The sequence below is a fragment of the Eumetopias jubatus genome, unplaced genomic scaffold (genome assembly GCF_037043125.1).
Source record: "Eumetopias jubatus isolate StellerSeaLion01/CBP00866 unplaced genomic scaffold, mEumJub1_p1.0 scaffold_7, whole genome shotgun sequence".
Lineage (NCBI taxonomy): Eukaryota > Metazoa > Chordata > Mammalia > Carnivora > Otariidae > Eumetopias > Eumetopias jubatus.
The window spans coordinates 15,153,356-15,176,145 of record NW_028274813.1 but is presented as its reverse complement, the minus strand read 5'-3'; the positions used below and the strand labels follow the sequence as shown (position 1 = coordinate 15,176,145).

The 22,790-nt window shown below is 44.6% G+C and overlaps 2 protein-coding genes across 9 annotated transcripts in view; one reads left to right on the top strand and one right to left on the bottom strand.

Moving 5' to 3' along the window:
* Nucleotides 1-6,318, bottom strand: part of PTPN21 (protein tyrosine phosphatase non-receptor type 21) — a 69,778-nt gene extending 63,460 nt beyond the window's left edge. Inside the window, exons 1-2 of the mRNA XM_088024487.1 lie at nt 6,156-6,318; nt 5,012-5,396 (exon numbers count right to left, since the gene is read on the bottom strand). Coding sequence (XP_087880613.1) covers nt 5,012-5,191 — 180 coding nt within the window. The 5' untranslated portion in view covers nt 5,192-5,396; nt 6,156-6,318. The remainder of the gene's footprint in view (nt 1-5,011; nt 5,397-6,155) is intronic.
* Nucleotides 6,319-17,472: 11,154 nt separating this feature from the next.
* Nucleotides 17,473-22,790, top strand: part of ZC3H14 (zinc finger CCCH-type containing 14) — a 47,715-nt gene continuing 42,397 nt past the window's right edge. For all 8 annotated transcript variants that reach the window (XM_088024486.1, XM_088024485.1, XM_028098088.2 and 5 more), the window contains exons 1-2: nt 17,473-17,651; nt 18,093-18,135. In XM_088024486.1, the coding sequence (XP_087880612.1) occupies nt 17,616-17,651; nt 18,093-18,135 (79 nt within the window). In that variant the 5' untranslated portion in view covers nt 17,473-17,615. The remainder of the gene's footprint in view (nt 17,652-18,092; nt 18,136-22,790) is intronic.

Here is a 22,790-nt window from a genome sequence, read left to right as displayed (position 1 = left end):
CTGGGTCATGAGTTCAAGCCCCATGTTGGGGGTAGGGATTATCTAATAAATAAAATTTGTGTTTTTTTTTTTTTTAAAGGCCTCCAGGGTTGGGGCACCTGGCCGGTTCGTTCCCTAGGGTATGTGACTCTTGATCTCAGGTCCTCAATTTGAGCCCCATGTTGGGCATAGAGAGTACTTTAAAAAAAAAAAAAAGCTTCCAGGGTGTTTTAAGTTCCATTTCCTAACTGGACATTTAAAAATCCCACCAACCACATGTGAATTAAGGTATAAAGACTTTATGATAAAGGAAGGTACCCTATACAAGAAATAATAATTTGCAATTAATCTAATTAGAACCCATGACAACATGATAAAAATATGATTATCAAAAGTAATATAAGATTTAAAAAGAATGCTTGGGGCACTCAGTTGGTTAAGTGTCCGACTCTTGATCTCAGCTCAGGTCTTGATCTCGGGGTCATGAGTCCAAGCCCCGCATTGGTCTCCACGCTGGGCGTGAAGCCTATTTTAAAAAAAATAAAAAGAAAAAAGAAAAAGAAAAAGAATCCTTGAGAAAGACATACCCTAATCCAAAATTTCATAAAACTTCTTTTGTTTTTAATCATAGGTTGACAGCAAGAGGGAAGAAACAGGCTAATAGAGAAGTAAAAACGTACTAAAGTTCTGTTGTTTTTGAGGGGGAGGGCAAGAAGGCAGTGTCACTGTACAAATTAATTTCCAGTGGCATGAAAAACAGGTTCAAATATGACTGCTAAATTAAAATGGTACACTAAAATTTTAAGTTTAGTAATGTAAAAAGTGTGATTACCAGTGGCCACTATACTTGATTTTACTATAAGAACATTTTATGAATAAACACTGCTTTTTCCACTTAGAGAATAAAAAATATTTACAAAAGAATTAATCTGAAGAGAAGTTGGTCAGTTACCACAACATGGAAATGGGAGTCACAAATTACAACAGTAATGAAGAGTCACCCTCGCTGAGAGTTTCTCACATACCAAGCCCTCCGCTAAATGTTTTTCATCTAATACTGAATCCTCACAGCCACCATCAAGTAGATACTACTATTACCATTATCCCCAATCCACAGATGAAAAACAGTGGACTTGAAAAATTCCAATTCCAAATGTAATCAGACAAAATCACTTTTTAAAAAATGTTTTTATTGTAAAAGTTCCTTTTTCAGTCTCATGTTATCTTCTTGCAGACAAAAAAAAATCTCCATCTATGTGAACTGTTATAAATGAAGGAGAGATTGCATAAAGTGGACAGGATGGTTGATTTATGAATTATGTGACGGTGTGGTGTATCACTTGGACTGGATCACATAACTAATAGGTCACATAACTAATAAATGGCAGCACTGGAGTCCAAACTCAAGTTTTTCTGATTCAACTTGCAAATGTCTTAACCACTCTATTAAAGAGTCTTCTCAAGAGGCAAATAAAGGCAGTGCCCACCTAAGCATTGCCCAGAAAGGATACCCGGACTCAAAGGAACTTGTCTGGTTCTGGAGGCAGCACCATTCCCCTTATGAAGACAGGGAAGGTTTTCAGGGCAGTTTCATTCTCTGGTTCCATGCTCACCAAGCAACTTCTAGTTTGCACTGGCTCCCATGTGGCCTGCCTACAGGGGAACATGGCCTGGGCAGGGAACACACATACTAAGGGCCCTTGGTGGTTCCATATCTCATTGTAAATTACAAAACTGGCTTCCTGCTTTTATATATCCTTCTCAGTCAACTGGGGTAACGCATGTCTTACTCCCAAAGACAATAGGTTTTTGGGTTTATTTTTTTTTTTTAAGATTTTTTATTTGACAGAGAAAGAGAGAGTGCATGCACAAGTAGGCAGAGCGGCAGAAAGAGGGAAAAGCAGGCTCCCCACTGAGCAGGGACCTGGATGTGGGGCTCGATTCCAGGACCCTGGGATCATGACCTGAGCCGAAGGCAGACGCTTAACCAACTGAGCCACCTAGGCAACCCGATAATAGGTTTTTAAGCTGAACCCCTCACTCTAAACTGTGCTGATTCCATCAAGGTTATCCTGCCCCGTGGGAGTGGTTGTGCCCAGCTGACACCCTCTTGTCTCATCACCTCCATCAAAGCTCTGTAACATATACCTTCCAAACTGGAGAGTTTTCTAATTCCCCTTAAATTCTACAAAGGCTTTCACAACCTCTCTTGAAAATGTGTTATGAAACTCAGAATGAATGATATGCAGAGAATTTCAACAGCTCTGAGAGGCTGTTGCTATAATGAATAGCAATATTTTCCTGTGGGGTTAATGTTCCTCCATTTTAAAAGTCACTCTTCACAGCCCAAATATGGTGAATTTAGAAAAAGTTTCCTTTCTCCTTCTTGGTGTTCCGTTCTAGCTCCTTACTAAGGCTCAGCCTCCTCTATTCAACCCCAGGGGTCGGCTATGTCTTCTCTCTCTCTCCTAGACAGCCTCATGCCCTCTCCCAGCTTTGATGAGCTGACCTAGACTGATGATGCCCAAATCCCTACCCCGAGCTGAGCTCCAAGGCTGCACATGCCTCTGCCTGCGCAACATCTCCAACCCACATCTCTAACTGAGCACTTCCAGCACTGATCTCACCACACACCTCTCCCTATCCCCCTCAAACCTGCTCTTCCTTTTATGCTTCCTCTCCCAGTTACAAGCTCCACCATACTGGAAACCTGAGTATCAGCCTGGATCCTCTGGCTAGCCCTTCTCCACACTTGGCATGTAGGTCCTGAGTATCTCCCGATTCCAGCCACTTCTCTCCATCCCCATCCAGATCCAAGTGACTATCATCTGCACCACAACTACTCCTTTCTACTCATTCCCCAGAAGGCCCACTCGTCACAAAAACAATCACACCAAACCCCCTGTTTAAAATCCTTCACTAGGGGAGGGGTGCCTGGGAGGCTCAGTTGTTAAGTGTCTGCCTTTGGCTCAGTTCATGCTCTCGGGGTCCTGGGATGGAGCCCCACAATCAGGGGGAGCCTGCTTTTCCCTCTCCCTCTGTCTGCCACTCCCCCTGCTTGTGCTTGCTCTCTGTCAAATAAATAAAATCCTTTTAAAAAAAATAAAAAATAGGGGCACCTGGGTGGTTCAGTCGTTAAGCGTCTGCCTTCAGCTCAGGTCATGATCCCAGGGTCCTGGGATCAAGCCCCGCATCGGGATCCCTGCTCCGCAGGAAGCCTGCTTCTCCCTCTTCCAACTCCCCATGCTTGTGCTCCCTCTCTCGCTGTGTCTCTCTCTATCAAATAAATAAATAAAATCTTTTAAAAAAATAAAGAAAATAAAAAATAAAATCCTTCACTAATAGGGCACTTGGGTGGCTGAGTCGGAAGAGCATAAGACTCTTGATATCAGGGTTGTGAGTTCAAGCCCCATGTTGGGTGTGAAGATTACTTAAAAATAAATAAAATAATAAAATTAAAAAATAAAATAAAATAAAATCCTTCACTAACTTCCCTACTACTTTCATGACAAACTCAAACCCTTTAACAAAAACCCAGCATTATGTGGCCCTGTTCTCAGCCTTTCCTCTCCCTACCTGAGGCTCCAGGTAGAACACCTGCCTCATGTCTTTGGCCTACAGTTCCTTTGGTGCAACAGTCTTTCCAGCCTTCAGCAAGTCCACCCTGCACCATCCCTTTCCCCTCTGCTGCCTCTCCCTATTGTCCATAGCACCCTCTACTTTCCCTATCATAGCACGGATCAGCCTATTTTCTTACTGGTATCAACACTAGCATGAGCTCCTACTACATATGTCCTTGGCACCTAACAGGTCTTTAATATCAAATAATCAAATGATTCTGAATAGTCACCAGGGCACAGTTTATCTATTCCTAACTTTTTATGAACTACAACAATGGGATTTCCAGTTAGGAATATAACCTGGGCATTTACAGGGAATAACCAGTTTCTCCATCTTTCTCTTACCCCAGAACCAAGCAGCCAAAGACAGGAAGAGCCCTTTTATTCACAGGCCTTACATAGCATTTTAAATTTAAGACATTATGTGGATCCCTGAGGACTCTACAACTTCCTACAGACGAGATTACAGGTTTTCCAGGGCAAACTTCCCTATGATAACTGTAAAAGACTATTGCTACAGCTTTAGTGTTGGGGCACCTAGCTGGCTCAGTCGGAAGAGCATGAGACACTTGATCTTGGAGTTGTGGGTTCAAGCCTCACAATGGCTATAGAGATTACTAAAAAAAATAACTTAAAAAAAAGGACAAAGTTAAAAAAAAAGGGGGGAGCTGGCTTTACATGCACTTTAAATCACACAACCACTCTTGAGCATTAGGCACCACTGTTATCCCCATGGTTCAGATGAGGGAACTAGATCCCAGAGAGTCACATAACTCATCCAAGGTTAAACAACCAGTTGGTGAAGAAACCAGAATTCAAAAAGGAATGTTGAATGAATGAATGAAATCAGTAAACTGTACTAGGTCAGGAGGATGCATTTGGGATTCTATTAGAAAAGGGGAACTTGGGGGGCTCCTGGGTGGTTCATTTGGTTAAACGTCTGCCTGCAGCTCAGGTCATGATCTCAGGATCCTGGAATCAAGCCCGGGATCATGCTCACTGCTCAGCAAGGAGTCTGCTTCCCCCTCTCCCTCTGCCCCTCCCCCCCTGCTCATGCTCGCTCTCTCTCTCTCTCAAATAAATAAATAAAATCTTAGAAAAGGAAAAAGGAACCTGGACAATCCTAAACGCATTACTATTTGATTTTGTATTACATTTTAAGGGAATAAATATAAGCATTTTAAAACTCAGCACTACTAGTGATCTTATGGGGCACACCCAAAGAAAGACCTCTTGCTCTGTATCTATTCCTTTTTCACAGGGAGGGGGGCTTGCAGACTTAGACATCATGGCCAGCGACATACTTGGAGAACACAGAGCCAGCATGCATTAAAATGTCTGGGAAGGAAGAAGGCACGAAGCCAGGCTAGAGAAGCCTGCAGCCTTTTTTGGGGCGGGGGGGGGGGGCTCACCTCCCGGAGCTCCAGTCTTTGGGCCACAGCTTCCAGGCTCTCCTGGCCAGTGCTCTCCACAGACAGCGTGAACTCCACAAATTCATTATTGAGCAGCTGGATGCGGGCAACCAGGCAGCTCTTGCTGGACACCGTGTAGCGCCGGGTGCGTTTTAGTTTCAATCCAAATGGCAGTGGCATCTTCTCGTCCCTTCGAGCGTGGCGGAGAGGTTAAAGAGGGAAAAGCACCGCTACCAACGCGGAGGTGGTGACGGCGGGAGAAAGCGATCCTCTCCCGACGGGAGGAGTACTGCACAGTCTCCGGCCGCTCACCCAGCAGCGGCTGCCGCCATCAAAAAGCAACTGAGTCCCCAAAGGCCGGGTGAAGGGAGCATCCACGCCAGTGCTGAGGAAAGAGGAATACCAGTTACAGGGGCAATAGCAAGTTCTGAACGGAGTTTTTATTTTTATCCTCTCCCCCCACCCCCGGCCGCCTCTGAGTTTTTTTAAAAATAAAAGTCATGAAAGCTGTATCCAAAGAATAAGCTTTCCCTGTCTCCTGGAAAAAGAAGGCCTGAACAGCCATCTGGGAGGCAGTGAGGAAGTTTATCATCGCACTGCCTTAGCCCCTGGGTCAGACTCCACCCCTCACTGAACCCTACAAATAGCGATAACCACCTGCGGCTATCTTCGGGATTAAACCAGACAGTGGCTGGCACTACCGTACCGCCAAATTTAGTAGCTAGCCTTAGTGTGGTTCTACGTTAAAGTTTTGTTTTTTATAGTTAATTTTTTCGGCTCCCTAAGACGCCAAGTGTCGGGGTTCTTTAGCCCTTACGGGAGATAACAGCAAAACACCTCCAAAAGCCCTCGGTGAAAGTCTAAACCCCATTAGACAAATGAACCCTGAACCCAAAGGGGAGCAATAATCCGCTCTAACATATGGCAGCTGTGAGGTTCAAGCGAGGTGAAACGCTTACGCTTAACAAGCATTGGTCGGGCCGTTTCTGCTTTATAAACATTTACGTCTCCAAATTGATTGACAAGTCATAAAGACCCTACCAATGCTTGTTACCCGATTTACCACCAGAAGCAGGGAAATTCTGAAAACGGTGGCCCCGGCTTCCCAACGGGTGGGGACGCCGGAGAGGCGGGGGGCCTTCACCTGAGCAGAGCCGCGGCCCAGAAGCCGAGGCGGGCGAAGCCTTAAACGCCATCCTGGATTAACGAGGGGCGGACCCGGCTCAGCAAGCCCACGAAGCAGGGGGAGCAGGGGAGAACTCCGGCTCCGACTCCCCCCGCCGAGTCCTCCCCGCCGAAAAGCCGGCGGCGTTGCCGGGCCAACGCGCAGCCTCAGAAGTCCCGGAACTCTCCGCCCGCCGCCGCGTTTCCGGGCGGACGCGCTAACGAAGGACTGGCTCCTGCTGCCCCCGGAGGGAGCGTTTAAAGAACCCAGCTCGAGACTCACAGGAGGTGGACGGGTCTGGGCGGGGTTCGTTTGGTTCCCTGTTTGGAGCCTCAGGACACCTCCACCCCCCATACGTGATTTACAACGTTTTTAAACACACCTGGTAACTCCTGGGTGGAGCAAACTGAGCGTGAGCGGCGGCTGGGGGTTTTTACACTGGCTGGGTGTTTTTCCCTCTAAACGAGTCAACAAAATCCCGGGAGGGTTCCTACCCTTTGGGGGATTGTTTTTGTTTTTTCTGCGTAGAGGCTGCCCCAGAAGACGAGTCGTTCAGCGAGGCTCGGCCGTGGCTGTGGCTGGCTACCCTGAACTTGGGCGGGGAACCGCGCGGAGGGGCAAGGTCCGCCCCCAGTCCTCTCATCTGGGAGACACAGAACCCAGGCCTCGAAAGAAGGGACTTTCTCAGCTTCACACTGGGATGGGCTGAGCTAGGAATGGATCCCAGGTTCCTCATTCCCAGTCTTCTGCTCTTTTCCGCTTTCCTGACTGCGTCTCGGTTTCAGAGACGATGGGCACACAGGGCTGGAGTATGGCAGAACTAGAGAATAGAGAGTAGCTATTTCACTAGGCTTTGCCAGAGGTAACATTTTGTAATTCCACTCCACAAAAGTGTACTGCGTCTCTGAGTACAAGGCAGCGTAGTGGGCAGTGTGAGAAATCTAAGACGAACCCTAAGCCGTCGCTGCCCTTAAGGAGATTACATGCATGCTATAATTATATACATGGCTGTATCTCTAGTAAGGACCGCACCACGGTTTTTTCTGTTTCTGTATTCTTGCTTTTGTTGTTTGTGTTTTGGTTTGGTTTTTTGCCTTTGAAGTTCTGGTTATGCCCAGGTAGCCAGAAAAATAAAAGTTAAAAACAAGGACTAGAGGAAGAAGGCCAAAGGAAAAAACCAGGACTATAAAGCACTGTTTTTTGCTGAGTACCTTCTATAAGTAAAAGCACCATACTAAGGGGGGTAATATAAATATTATAAAAAGATATGGTCTCGGGCGCCTGGGTGGCTCAGTTGGTTAAGCGACTGCCTTCGGCTCAGGTCATGATCCTGGAGTCCCGGGATCGCGTCCCGCATGCGGCTCCCTGCTCAGCGGGGAGTCTGCCTCTCCCTCTGACCCTCCCCCCTGTCATGCTCTCTCTCTCTCTCTCATTCTCTCTCAAATAAATAAAAATCTTAAAAAAAAAAGAAGATATGGTCTCCACCTGCAGTTTTCAATGCCCTTTGCTCTGTCAGTGTATAAACTAAAGCTGAGGCAAAATGAAAAAAAAATCAAGAAATGAGAACTTTAAATAAGCTTTTGACCAGAAAATTGCCTGATAAGCTATCAGTGTTTGTATAATACAAATGTTAAAAGATTATATGTATGTAACATACCACACCGCATATACTATTAAATACCTTTCATGAGATGAGGTGGTGGATTTCAATTTTACATACAAATTATGGTTAACAAAAAACGGGACAGATTAAGTAGTGTGATGAAGAGACAAGACACTGCATTTATGCAGAGGAAAGATGAGTATTTGTATTGAGTGTTCAAATATGGTAGACTCTACAAAGATAGACCTAGGCCTTGAAGGCAGTAGGTATGCTATATAACTTAATTATTAACTTAAGCTCTGATTAAGCAAATGCAGAGTAAAATTTTCAGTTGTTCCTGAGATCTGAAATGTTTTACTGTATCAGAGATAAAGAAAAGCCAATGTTTTCTCTTTACTTGGGTAGAGTTATATATATATATAAAAAACAGAAAAAGTTGAGGGGTGAATGTGGATGTCAGGGTGCATTTTTCCCCAAGATCCATCCACAAGAATAGCTTGCTTATTGCTTATTTATATAAAACTTACTGTGATAATACTGTTTAATAATTTAGAAAATTATCAATGATTTACACCTTTTAATTTTCTGTTATATACAGTTTTCACTAGCAAATCATGTCAAAGTTATTAATGTTCAAATGGAGTAGAAATATAAGTTGCTTTTGGGGGAGGTCTATTTCAGGTGTAAAATAATGTGGAATAGCGGCGCCTGGGTTGCTCAGTCGGTTAAGCGTCTAACTTCTGCTCAGGTCATGATCCCGGGGTCCTGGGATAGAGCCCCACATAGGGCTCCCTGCTCAGCGGGAACCCTGCTTCTCCCTCTCCCTCTGCCTGCTGCTCTGCCTACTTGTGCTCTCTCTGTGTCAAATAAATAAAATCTTTTTAAAAAAATATGCAATAATTTGAAAGATCTGAAATTATAATTTATCTACTAAAGAGATAATTCATAATTTGCTTGTGAAGAAAAACTAGTAAATACTTTCTCTACAAAAACCATCCTGTTATGTAATAAGAGACACGTTAAATTCTGTTCCACTTTTCAAAAGGCAGTCTCAGATATTTGTGAATTCATTTTAATGTTTCCACATTCCCTTTCAAAAGTTTCTCAAATACACTGTAACTCTGAATCCTGTCCTCTCCCCACCTTGCTGCCAAGATCCTCCCCACATGTAATTTTGCCAGTGATACTTTAATCACAGAATATGCCATCTTTAGAGTAATATATAGATCTATAACATTAAATGAAACATATTTCTCATGGACAAAAGGCATAGATACTCGAGAATATAATACCTAGAAACAAAACAACTATTATCAGAGTAAAATTACTGTCATATCCCAAAGTTAAAAAAAAAATCTATCAGCAACTAATTAGGCATACAGCGGTTGTCAGAGCACACAGTGTTTTGAATATGTTTGCGAATATACGCTATTATTATAAGGCTTTCTCAGCATAAAAGAAAAGACGTGCATGCCAAGAGCGGCCAATCTAATCAGGATTTGCAGAAATCACAAGTCGGAATTTGCAGACCCAAGAATTCTTTTTTCCAGAGTAAACACTCTTTACTCCAAAAACAAGTCATCACCAAACAATCCTTCCCTACTCGCCTTCTCGCCAAAGTTATCTGGCACATTTCGTATTTAATATACCGAGAGGCAAAAATATGCCTAAGACTGTTAACACCCTGATCCAGAATTAAGCCGCAACAATCAGCCAAGGAGTTCAGAACAGAAGTTCAAGACCCCTTTTAGAAATGAACTCAACTAGATCACGGAGAACCTGGAAAGGGAAGACTTTTCTCTTTGTTAACGCTCCTGCCACAGGTCTGGAAGCCGGGACCCATCCTCCGGGAGGGGCTCCAGGGCTGGCCGACGCGCTCCGGGGTCCCCGCTGGCGGACACACCCCACCGCTCAGCCCCAGCGCCCGCCCGCCGGCCGGGGCCCAGCGCCCTCACCTGCTCCCGCTCCCGCATCCTCGGGGCCGCGCGCCCCGCTCAACGGCCCGCCTCCCGGGGTCCCGCCGCGCGGCAGCCACAGCCGCGCCCGCACGCCAGCCCGCGTCGCGGCGCGCTCATGGGGTTCGCGCGCCTCACTTCCTGTCTCCCAAACTTCGGCCGCATTCCCCTGGGCAGAGTCCGGCGGCGGTGGCGGCGGCGGTGACGGGAAAGGCCTGGAGGTGGGACCGGCCAGCCGGGAGCGCGCACAAAGGAACGGGGTGGGGGCTGGAATGGCAGGAGGACGGACGGACGGACGGACGAACAAACGGGGCACGGGACGCGCGGCCGGAGCAGCGGAGCGGCCGGGGCCGGGCGTCCCTCCCCCTGGGCCGGGCGGGCGGGCGGGGCGGATCCGGGGAGGCGGTGGCGGCGGCCCGTGACCTCAGAGAGTTGGAATGCGGGCGGCGGGGCGCGGGGGAGGTGTGGACAGCTGCGCCCGGCCGCCGGGGAGGGGGCGCGCCGCTGCTTTTTTTTTAATCATATGACCACTTATTTTAAGAGTTTCCAAATAAAGCAAGGCTTTTAATAAAAATGAGGGGAGGGGGATATTTCGGTTCCAGGTAAAGGGTCCGTAAAATGCTATTTTTGCTGGAGTTATTCCTTTACTGTTGTACATTTCTGAAAACAATTCAAATATTCTATTTCTTACTTCCATGCTTACGTCTAAAGATATACCCCATAAAAAAGGAAAAACACTTTAAAGTACTGGGTGGGAAAGTCCTCTTCTCCCCCCCAAAAAGGTTGATATGCCTCTAACAGCTCGGTCTCCGAAAGAGCTGGATACATACGCAGTACAGAGTAGAGCTATTAGAGATGGGGACTCCATGGTCAAGTTGTCCAGGTTCAAATCTCAGCGCCAACAGTTTCTAGGTGGGTAAACTTGTGCAAATTTCGTAACCTCACTGTGCCTGCTTCCTCTCTTCTAAAGTGAGAATAATAATAATCACTGTCCAGTAACTTGTGTAAGATACATGTGAAGTGTTTTTGTTTAACTCTAGACCCCGTTAGCGGTGTTTATTATTACACAGTATTGTATTTTTAAGCTGCATTATTGTAACTGAATTACAGCACTTAAGCGGAGGAATAAAACTGTGTGACCCTAACACCATCACAGTAGGATTATTTGATCTTTACCTGGCATGTGGTTTGAGTGATTGGAGCAGGGAAGCTTTTATTTGGCAAATTTTAATTTAAATGATTTTTTTAAAAAATACGGGTTCTGGAAAGGTTTTTGGTGTTAGATTTTATTCAACTCTCATTTTCATCAACAATTAGCAGCCATTTATTGAGTACATATTATGCCTAAGTCATAGCCCCTACACACAGAGGATTTCTGGTCTAGGGAAGATGCACACACCTACACACCACACATATATCATAAAGGTATGAGCGCTCTGGGAGAACAAAGCCGGCCAAGATTCAAGGCAGATGATGGAGCTAAAAGCAAATAAGACTACATGTGTTTCTGATAGAAAAATTAAATTAATTCTGTTTGTAACTGATATTTTAACAGTACACCATGAGGGGGTCAAATTGTGTGTGAGGAAAAAAAAAGAGCCATGAATATGAGTCCCTTTCTGGTCTCCCGAGCTAGAAAAATTGAAATTATGTGAGACCCTTCTCCCTTTCTCATCTCCAGCCTACCATCAAGACCTGGTATTTCCTTCTTTGCAACCTCTCAGGATTTCTTTCTTTCCTCTCTCTCTCCTACCCCCTTCTAAACCAAACCTTCATCATTTTACATCCGGATTATTGCAACAAGAGTGGTCTTGCATCTGGTTTCTCAGTTCTCTCTCCTTTACATGCAAATACCAAGTTTACCTCTCTCTCTTGGGTCTATCACTCCCAAAGGACCCCCAAGGCTAGCTTTTCTGCCTGTCCCTTAGGGCCTTTCTAAGATGCTCTAGGCTCTTTGGCCATTCTCAATTTCTCTTTTCCCCCTGAATGCCCCAGTCAAGCTGTTTCTCCTGGCCCATAGCACCTCCTGCCCACCCCCCCCTTTCATTTTTCTGAGTCTTGCCTTGCTCTCCAAGCCTCAATTCAAGGCTCTCTGCTTCCAAGACACCCCATTCCACAGTGATCTCCACACTTGACAAGAGCTTTAAAAACTATTTCATGAAGGCTTCTTTTATATCTCCTAGAATTCCTAGGACAACTACTGGCAGAGAGTAGGTACTAAATAAAAACGTGTTAATTGAATCGGGAAGAAAATAAAAGAATTTTAAAAATAGAAAATGATCATAAAACCCAAGCGATATTAGACAACAGATTTGAACTTCCTCCCCCTCACTGCATCAGTGTCATTTGCTGACCAAGTACTTAAACTCTATTTTCCCTCAACCATGTTAATATGACAGTAACTCCCCCGTGATAAGCCACATGAGCAGCCCCTTCAAAGCATCAGACTTGAAATTATTATTGGCTTATGTTTGAATGAAGAGAAATAATTTGTATGGTTCAACCCCAAAAAAGTATAAAAAGATGTCAGTGAAAATCTTCCCATCCTGCCTGCTAGACGCCCAGCTCTCCTCGTGCCAGTAACCAGTGTTTACCATAACCTTCTGAATCTATTTAGAGATACTCTGTAGATAAATAAGCCATACATATCTGTATCTTTATCTCCTCTTGTTACCCAGAAAGTGGCATGGTATAAATACTTACCCACATGAAGATAATTCTTAATAAAATAATTAAAATTTAAGGGGCCCCTGTCTCAGTTGTTGGTAGAGCATGAGACTCTTGGGTTAAGTTCGAGCCCCATGTTGGCTGTAGAAATTAGTTAAAAATAAAATTTAAAAAAAAGTCCTGAATTAAAAAAGATAATCAATAAAAAGGAAAGGAAATTGTGGTTTTGGTGGTGCACTGAATAATATTTTCTTAGGAGTTAAGAAATTCAGGGTGCGCCTGGCTGGCTCAGTTGGTGGAGCATGTGACCCCATCTCGGGGTTGTGAGATCGAGCCCTGCATTGGGTGTGATTATTTAAAAAAAAATAAAATCTTTTTTTTAAAGATTTTATTTATTTATTTGAGAGAGAGAGAGAATGAGAGAGAGAGAGAGAGAGCATGGGGGGGGAGGGCCAGAGGGAGAAGCAGACTCCCTGCTCAGCAGGGAGCCCGATGTGGGACTCGATCCCGGGACTCCAGGATTATGACCTGAGCCGAAGGCAGTCGCTTAACCAACTGAGCCACCCAGGCGCCCCCCCCCAAAATAAAACCTTAAAAAAAGAAATTAATCTGCTTTGATAGCTTGGTGAGTACCTACTATACCTCACTATGTAAATTATCATCTTCTGCAAGAATCTAAACTGAATGACTGACCCTCTTCTCCCACCACATAGAGATTAGGATTCCCAGAGGGAAGGGTTAGGAAGAGCCAGAAAGACAAATAAGATGTATGGCTCTGTCCTCAAAGACTTAGGAGCGTGCACTGCACACACACGCACTCCAGTACTATATATATGCATATATATTACAGTAGGGGAATATATTAATGAGAATATGTTTTAAGGGGGGTAGTCATGTCTGGTTTATCACTATGATTAGCTTCTAGCTGAGCCTGGAAGGACAAACAAAAAAGCTCACAAAGAACTCAAGGAAGAGAAAAGCATTCCAGGCTGAAGGAAACCACCTCCAAACCCTACCTCTCTCCCTCCTGCCCCCCCCGCCCCCCACATATACAGGCTTGCAAAGGATGAGCACGTGCAACGTCCAGCTGGAATGCTGCCCTGAGAGCGGGCTGGAGGTAGGAAGAGGCCAATGTTAGAGGACACAGGGCTCCATGGAGTTGGGCTCAGGCCTCTCTGACTTCAAAACTAACGCTCTTTTTGTCATCTTCTCTCTTTAAAAGACAACCCAGAACCCTCTTAGCCTGCATTGTGGTTTGTTGAAATTTAGTCCTCATTCTATCCCCTATAGCAAAATAGGTCATTCATCCTGAACTGGAGAGCCCTTCCATGCCAGAAAAGAATTCTCTTGGTCTAGCTTAGTCTTTTTCAAGGTAAATACCCTTCGTTCCTTTAATGGTTTCTCTCTGGTCATCATCATGATCATCTTCCTCTGGATGTGATGTGGTTTATGAAGCTGTATCTTCCAGAGAAGCACCTTGAACAGTGTTGGACCACTGAACACCATCGGTTTAGTGCACCCTGTGACACTGTAACTCCTCCTGAGGTCTAAATGTGTGGGTTCTTTTTTTTTTAAAGATTTTGTCTATTTATTTGAGAGAGAGAGAGAGAGAGAGAGGAGAGAGAGCACAAGCTGGAAGAGAGAGCATGAGGAGGGGGCAGAGGAAGTGAATTTTTTTTTTTTTATTTTTTATTTTAAGTGAAAGTGAGCTCTAGGTCCAATGTGGGGCTTGAACTTACAACCCAGACATCAAGAATCACATGTTCTACTGACTGAGCCAACCAGGTGCTGCCCCCCACTTTTTTTTTAAGTAAAAGCATTTCTTTTCATCTTCTTTTCTTTATTATTATAAATGTGTGCATTCTTAAGCAGCTTTTAAATGTATTCTGAAAGTTAACCGTTTCTTGAATACATTTTTTAAGGATTTATTTATTTGAGAGTGAGAGAGCACAAGCAGGGGTGGAGCGGAGGGCAGAGGGAGAGGGGGAAGCAGTCTCCCTGCCAAGGGTTCTGAGGACTCCATCCTCAGACTCTGGGATCATGAGCTGAGCCGAATGAAGGCAGACGCTTAACCGACTGAGCCACCCAGGCGCCCCTTGAATACATTTTAATAAAAGTTTCCCTATTCCAAATACATTTTAATGAAAACATTTTCTATTCTCTGTAAAATGTTCTTTCAATATTATCTAAATATCGACTAAGGATTTTGTAATCGGTAATGGGTACAAAAGTGTTTTCATTCTTAGTTCTGAAATGGTGGATAAATAGAAATAATGGACTATCTTTTGGATAGTGAGTGTCATGAAAGCAGGGACTCCATCTTGCTCATCTTTGTGCTCTGGCTCCCAGCACAGTGTCTGACTCTGAGAAGGCATTTAATTTTTAATCAACAAACAGTGCTGCTGTGAGCCAAACACATCTTAAAATGCTTCCCAGATTTTAATTTATTTCATCCTCATAACCCTATGAAGGAGGAACTGCTATCATACGAATGTCACAGGTGAGGAAACTGAGGCACAGAGAGCCTAAGCAACTCGCCTAAGGTTTAGGAGGGAGCAGCAGGGCTCCGGCGTCCTCGTTCTCAGTCACTTTGCTGCTTCTCATCAATGTTGGATGAGGGCATGATGGTTGGATTAATCCATGAGGAATGCTTTTGTTAATTTAGGTCATTTATTTTATCCTACAAATATTTCATAAGTGCTTCCTATGTGTCTAGCATCCTGAAAGAAATTTTGGAGAAATGGAGAACTACAAGAATTTGTAATTTTGTTAGGACACACACACAATTAATATTACAGAGGGTATATTAAGTGTCATACTAGTAGCTCCCACATAGATGCTATAGGAATTCAGAAGGAAAAAAATGATTATATAAGATACAGGGCCATGTGGCAGACAGACCCTAGGTGGCCCCGTGATTCCTGCCCCTGCTGATCACACCCTGTATGATCCCCTCCCCCTGACGGTGGGCAGCACCTATGACTTGCTTTTAGTTAATGAATATGGCAAAAAAAAGGGGGGGGATTTTGCAGATGTAATTACCCCTGAATCACTTGATTCTGGGTCAGGCCCTGGGTGGCCCTAAGTTACCAAATAGAGTGAGAGCCCCAAGAAGAAGAGGAACTGGGCCTTCCCTGAGCTGAGAGACTGTCTTGGTGGACTTAAGTAAGTAGCCATGTTGAAGAAGCACATGGCAAGGAACTGTGGGCAACCTCTATGGCCTGAAGGTGGCCTCAAGACAAACAGCTAGGAAAAAGCTGGGGCCCTCCCTCATAAAGTTGCAAGGGAATTAATTTTGCTAACAACACCAGTGAACTTAAAAGTGGAGTTTTCCTCTGTCAAGCCTCCAAATGAGAACACGGCCTGCGACTGACATCCCAACAGCAGCCTTGTGAGAGCCTGACCAGAGGACTGTTAAGCTGTGCTCAGATTCCTGACTCATGAAAACCATGAGATGATAATGTGTGTGTTTTAAGCTGCTAAGTTTAGTGTGTGGTCATTTGTTACTAAGCAATGGATAGCTAATAGGGACCCTTCCAGATTTAGTGGATATGGGGGAGAAGGGAGACCTCTCTCTGCTTATTCCTAGATTTTATGATCATGGACAGGGAGAATTAAGCTGTTATTTATAGAAACAGGGACATCAGGAATAGAAACCAATCTGAGTGGGGGACAGGAAAGATAATGAAGACGTAAATTTTGATGTGCTTAATTTGGGGGAAATACAAATGCCTGAAGTCATCTGGAATTTTGGAGTGGAGTTTAGGGAGAAAGTCAGAGCTGACAGAAAATTCGGTTATTCTCAGCATAGAGATGACAGCTGAAATCCTAAGAATAATAGAGTTCTCTAAAGGAAGGGTTTCAGAAAGGAAGGAGCAGGAAAGTGACTGTAAATCTTGGGGAAGGGCCTCTGAGTGGGGGAGGGGGGAAGGAAGGCAGAACCAGACCCAAGGGAAGCAGTACTTGTGGAATCATTAGAAAGGACTGGGATTGGGGTGCTTGGGTGGCTCAGTTGGTTGGGCATTCAGCTCTTGATTCCCTCTCAGGTGGTGATCTCTGGGTGGTAGGCTCAAGCTCCACGCCTGCTCCCCGCTCAATGGAGTTGGCTTGAGATTCTCTCTCTCCCTCTCTTTCTGCCCCTCCCCCTGCTCTCTCTCTCTCAAATAAATATCTATATATATAAAATCTTTTATTTTAATTTTTAAAATATTTATTTTATTTTTTTTAAGATTTTATTTATTTATTTGAGAGAGAGAGAGAGAATGAGAGAGAGCACATGAGAGGGGGGAGGGTCAGAGGGAGAAGCAGACTCCCCGCTGAGCAGGGAGCCCGATGTGGGACTCGATCCCGGGACTTCAGGATCATGACCTGAGCCGAAGGCAGTCACTTAACCAACTGAGCCACCCAGGCGCCCCTAAAATATTTTATAAGATATTTATTTGACAGAAAAAGAGAGAAGGAACACAAGCAGGGAGAGTGGGAGAGGGAGAAGCAGGCTTCCTGCTGTGCAGGGAGCCGGGATGTGGGGGTCGATCCCAGGACCCCGGGATCATGACCCAGCGGAAGGCAGACGCTTAACGACTGAGCCACCCAGGCGCCCCAAATAAAATCTTTTAAAAAAGAAAAAAAGAGGACTGTGATTAATTGGTTCTCCTGCGCTGGGGGGGTCGGTTCCCTCCAAGTGTAATTATAATGCAACCGCTAGGAGGCAGTCTATTTTACAGGTAGGAAAACTAAGGACTTAAAGGTTTAAATCATCTAAATCATTATCACCCTAAAAGCCAGTGAAAGCTGGATTCTAACTCACATATCATACCAAAGCCAGAGATCCTTCCACTGCATTTAATTCATCTTTACTTTCCAAAGAGCGTAAAATGAGTCAGTGGGGGCGAGGACAGGGGAGAGCTCTCCAGGTGCGGGGAGGGGCGGAGAGAAACCGAGGGCATCCTCCCGCCGCTGCTCTCCCAGCCGCCAGCAGAGGCCGCCCGAGTACAGACTCCGCGGGCCAGATGCGCGCAGGCGCAGGCGCAGGCGCAGGCGCGCTCAACTCCGCTCTCCCTGGCGCGCCGGGCCGGTGGGGGCGGGTCACGCAGATCGCGAGGCCCGGAGCAGTGCTGGTGGCTGGCGGCTGCGGTGGCGGAGCTGCGGGGCCGGGACCCGGCGCGGGGCTCTGGGTAAGCGAGGCGCCGCGCAGTGGTGAGCCCGCCGGGAGCCATGGAAATCGGCACCGAGATCAGCCGCAAGATCCGGGTAAGGCCCGCGTCGGGCGGGGGCGGGAAGCCGGGCCTCAGCGGGCGGGCGCGCGGTTGTCAGGAGTAACGGGGACTGTGGGCCCGGCCTGGACGCCGCGGCCTAGTCGCCGCCGGGGGCTCTCGGCGAGCTGCGGGGTCGGCGAACGACTCCTCCTCGGCCTGGGTCGCCTCGGGCCGGCGGGCGAGCAGGGCCGCGGCTGGAGAAAGCCGCCGGGAGCGGAAGGAGGCGTGGAGCGCCGGGCGAGAGACGCGCTCGGCCGCGGCTGGAGGGGCGCGCGGGGACGGGGGAGGGGCCCTGGCGCCTCCCCGCCCCCACCTGAGACCTGGGCGCCGAGGGGGCGGGAGGTGCGCGCGGCTGCCAAGTTGCCTTTGCGTTACCGAGCCGGGCGGTTTTCCGCCTTTTCTCACACGCACGTTTGTCTTTCTCTTCTTCCCTCAGAGTGCCATTAAGGGGAAACTGCAAGAATTAGGAGCTTATGTTGGTAAGTTTTGTGGTTGTCAGCGTAATAGAATTTAGACTTTGCTGCTAATTGAATTTTAGTGAATTCATTTTTCCCCCCTTCGTGCTTTCGACTTTGGAGAAACCCCGTTTTACTTTCAAATCTGATTCTCTTCGGTTTCTTTTTCTTACTGTCTTTTCTTGAAATCTCTGTATGCAATCTTGCCCCCCCCCCCAAAAAAAAACCCGCTAAATGCTGCTTTTGAGATTGTTTAGCCTCCTCTGTTGAGGCTCTGTTTTAGTCTCCATGTTTGATTCCGTTTTTCCTATTCTCTTTGCTTCCCTCTTGATCTTTTTGTTTCAGAACTGTTACTTTGCATATGAATGTTTTCTGGCAGTTTCCTCTGTCGCGGTTCAGTGAGTTTTATTTTCAAATCTCTTTTTTCCTGTCTCTTTTCGTCTTAGCACCGACAGTAATGTGTTCTTTTTCTCTTTATGCTTTTATGATTTATAATTTGATCAGTCACTGTGCTTAACCATTCATTGTCTATGCGTTAGGTCATTATAATATCCGGGAGAACACTGGAAGGTAAGTGGTAATACTCCTACTTGTACAAGCAAGGAAACTGAGGCTTTGAGTGCTTACTTGAGCAGTGCTTTATGGATTGAGATTTGGGTCTGTTTGGCTCCAAAGCTGGTGCCTCCTGTAAAAGTAATTTACCACGTGGTTCTCAAGATGTGAGAGATAGGTGCCATGGGTCTCTGAAGTCAAAACTATTTTCTCATTAATACTGAAAGGGTACTTGCCATTTTCACTGGGCTGACATTTGGATTGTGCAAAAGCAATGGTGAGTTAAACTGGTGGTGCCTTAATCTGGAGATCTCACCCCAGTTTCTGTGAGAAATCCTATCACTCCTCCCCTGGGAATTTTTTTAAAAAGCCAGTTTCACTTAATTAGTGAAGCAGTAAAAATAGTTTTTTAAATCTTGGCCCTTGACTACGTCTTTTAAATGTGTGATGTGAGAAAATAGGAATTACTCATGAAGTACTTCTGTATATTAAAACAGGTTGATCTGTCTAAAGGGAAAGGATTTCTGTGATCGAGTTAGCCACCTTTTTCATGGAACATTATTTTTATCTTCTAACACTGACAAACTAGACATACACTTGGCTATTTGGCAGACATTTTCTTGAAAGTGAACAGAGGAAAAGAACTGATACACTTTGTTACCAACAACAAAAGTTGAGCTTTCAGGTGAAAATTAGAATTTTGAAAAGTTTGTTTCTCCTTCCCAGTACTTAAAAGAATTTCTGATGATGACATTAACAAATGATTCTTTTGTATCTTGCAATGAATTGTATCAATATATCAGTGATTTGTATAGCTCTCTGAACCAGTAGTTTTTCAAATGATCAATGCATGATGTTACAAAATTATACAAGGGAAAAAGATTCATTAAAAGTGGAGGGTGGATCAATGGATTTTCATGTAACAAGGTACAAAAAGGTGATTGATAGAGTTTTAGTTTCCATATGCTGCCTACCTTAAAGAAACTACCACTTGTTGAGTTTTGATGTAGTTTCACAGAAGAATGTCCACAGTATCTGAAAAGGCTTTTAAAATACAGTTGACCCTTGAACAACTTAGGGGTTAGGGCTGCTGGACACTCCCCTCCCTGGCACAGTTTTAAAGATGAGTATAATTTTTGACTATCTCCAGATTTACCTACTAATAGCCTACTGTTGATCAGAAGTCTTATTGGTAACATAACCAGTCTGTTAACACATATTTTATATATTATATGTATCCTATATTTTTACAGAAAATAAGCCAGAGAAAAGAAAATATCACAGGGGCGCCTGGGTGGCTCAGTCGTTAAGCGTCTGCCTTCGGTTCAGGTCATGATCCCAGGGTCCTGGGATCGAGCCCCGCATCAGGCTCCCTGCTCTGCGGGAAGCCTGCTCCTCCCTTTCCCACTCCCGCTGCTTGTGTTCTCTCTTGCTGTGTCTCTTTCTGTCAAAAAAAAAAATCTTAAAAAAAAAAAAGAAAATATCACAAAGTCATAAGGAAGAGAACATGCATTTTTGATACGTGTATCAAAAAAATCCAAGTATAATTGGACCCAGGCAGTTCAAACCCATGTTCAAGGGTCAGCTATACTTTCTTTTCCAACTGTGTATTTGTGAGGCCAGATTTTTGTCATATTCTTCAATTAGAGCAACATACCGTAACAGGTTAAATGCAAAAGTGGAAATTGAATCTAGCTTTTTAAAAACCAGATATTAAGAAATTTTAAAATTGTAACTAGTTTTGTTATTTCTTTGGAAAATTTAGTTATTTTTTATAAAAATGTTAATTATGTGATATAAATGGATTTATTAACGTGATAAGTGTTATTTTATTTTTTTAAATGTTTTATTTATTCATGAAAGTCAGAGAGAGGCAGAGGCAGAGGGAGAAGCAGGCTCCCCACGCAGCAGGGAGCCCGATGTGGGACTCGATCCCAGGACCCCGGGATCATGACCTGAGCCTAAGGCAGACGCCCAATCATCTGAGCCACCCAGGCGCCCTAAGTGTGTTATTTTAAATGAGACTTAAATTCTCATTTTTTCTAGCATGGTAATTATCAGTAGATAGTTCACATAAAAGTTCTTTTTTGTCGTTGGTAACAAAGTGTATCAGTTCTTGGGGCGCCTGGGTGGCTCAGTTGGTTAAGCGACTGCCTTCGGCTCAGGTCATGATCCTGGAGTCCCGGGATCGAGTCCCACATCGGGCTCCCTGCTCAGCAGGGAGTCTGCTTCTCCCTCTGACCCTCTTCCCTCTTGTGCTCTCTATCTCTCATTCTCTTTCTGTCAAATAAATAAATAAAATCTTTAAAAAAAAAAAAAGTGTATCAGTTCTTTTCCTCTGTTCACTTTCCAGAAAATGTCTGCCAAATATTCAAGTGTATGTCTAGTTTGTCAGTGTTAGGAGATAAAAATAATGTTCCATGAAAAAGGTGGCTAACTCGATCATGACCTGAACTGAAATTAAGAGCTGGAAGCTTAACTGACTGACCCGCCCTGGGTCATCAGAGCATAAAGCAAACCTGAGACCCAACAGTTTGAGAATTACTAATTTGGGGCGCCTGGGTGGCTCAGTTGGTTAAGCCGCTGCCTTCCGCTCGGGTCATGATCCCAGGGTCCTGGGATCGAGCCACACGTCAGGCTCCCTGCTCAGCGGAGAGCCTGCTTCTCCCTCCCCCTCTGCCTGCTACTCTGCCTACGTGTGCTCTCTCTCTCTCTCTCTGTTAAATACATAAATAAAATCTTAAAAAAAAAAAATTACTAACTTACCACATGCTGGGCACTTTTTATAAATTATTTGTCAAGGTTGTTCTAAGCCTTTAACAGATAAGAGAATTGAAGCTCAGAAGTAAAGATGAAGCTGAACCAGAAATGATTTATTATTTGTTCAACATTTGATGGATACCAGCTATGTGTCAGGAACTTGTTTGGTTCAAAAAGAAATCTACAGAAAATCTCTAGCATAAACTTTCTTAGTTCTAGCACATGAAAGCACAAACATGTATTAATTGAGTCTAAGTTCAGTCTTATTGATGATTCCTATCATTTTTTTGAAGATTATTATTATTTTTTAAAGATTTTATTTGAGAGAGAATGAGATAGAGCATGAGATAGGGGAGGGTCAGAGGGAGAAGCAGACTCCCTGCTGAGCAGGGAGCCCAATGCGGGACTTGATCCTGGGACTCCAGGATCATGACCTTGAGCCGAAGGCAGTCGCTTAACCAACTGAGCCACCCAGGCGCCCCGATGATTCCTATCATTTACCTAAAATCTCAAACCAAGAATTTTGAGTCTATTAATAAGTTTAATGTTCAATATGAAATGTAATTATATTAAAAATATAAATAGTTTAAAAAATGAAAATAGTTTGATTTTCAGAATATATTCATATAGTTATATTTGTTCCTGAACACAGTGCTAAGTGGGAATGGCAGGTAGTAGTATTCCTTTTACAATAAAAAAAATGGAGGGGCGCCTGGGTGGCTCAGTCAGTTAAGCATCTGTCTTTGGCTCAGATCATAATTCCATGGTTCTGGGATCCAGCTCCCTGCTCAGTGGGAAGCCTGCTTCTCCCTCTCCCTCTGTCGGCCACTCCCCCTTCATGTGTGCGCGCGCTCTCTGTCAAATAAATCTTTTTTTAAAAAAGCACTAAAAAAAAATGGAGTCTTGGGAGTAGTAGAGCTGGTCAGTAGCAGATTTAAGACCAGAGAACTCAGGTCTTCTGTGTCCTTGATGCCAACAAAGGCATAGGAGTCACTCTTGTGTGCTCCTCTAGAACTCCACTGAAATCTCTTCCAGTGATTGACACATTAGCATGGCTTCCCAACTTGTGTCTGTTTCTTGACTGGACATTTCTTGAGGGCAGAGACTTAGTATTTGTGATGTCCCAGTGGCCTAGCAGAGAGTATGACTTTTTTTTTTTTAATAAGTGTTGATTAAGTAGAAAAACAGGGGTTACAGTTATTCTGAGATAAAAGTATACATTATGAATTTAGGTTTACAATTAGCTACCTGATTGCATGTATATACATCATTGTCCTTCTGAAAAGGATGACTTTCTAATCCCTCTCTCTGTAAGAAAGAGTCCTGGAAACCTTTAAGGTTATGGAAGCAATAGTATTTAATAAATA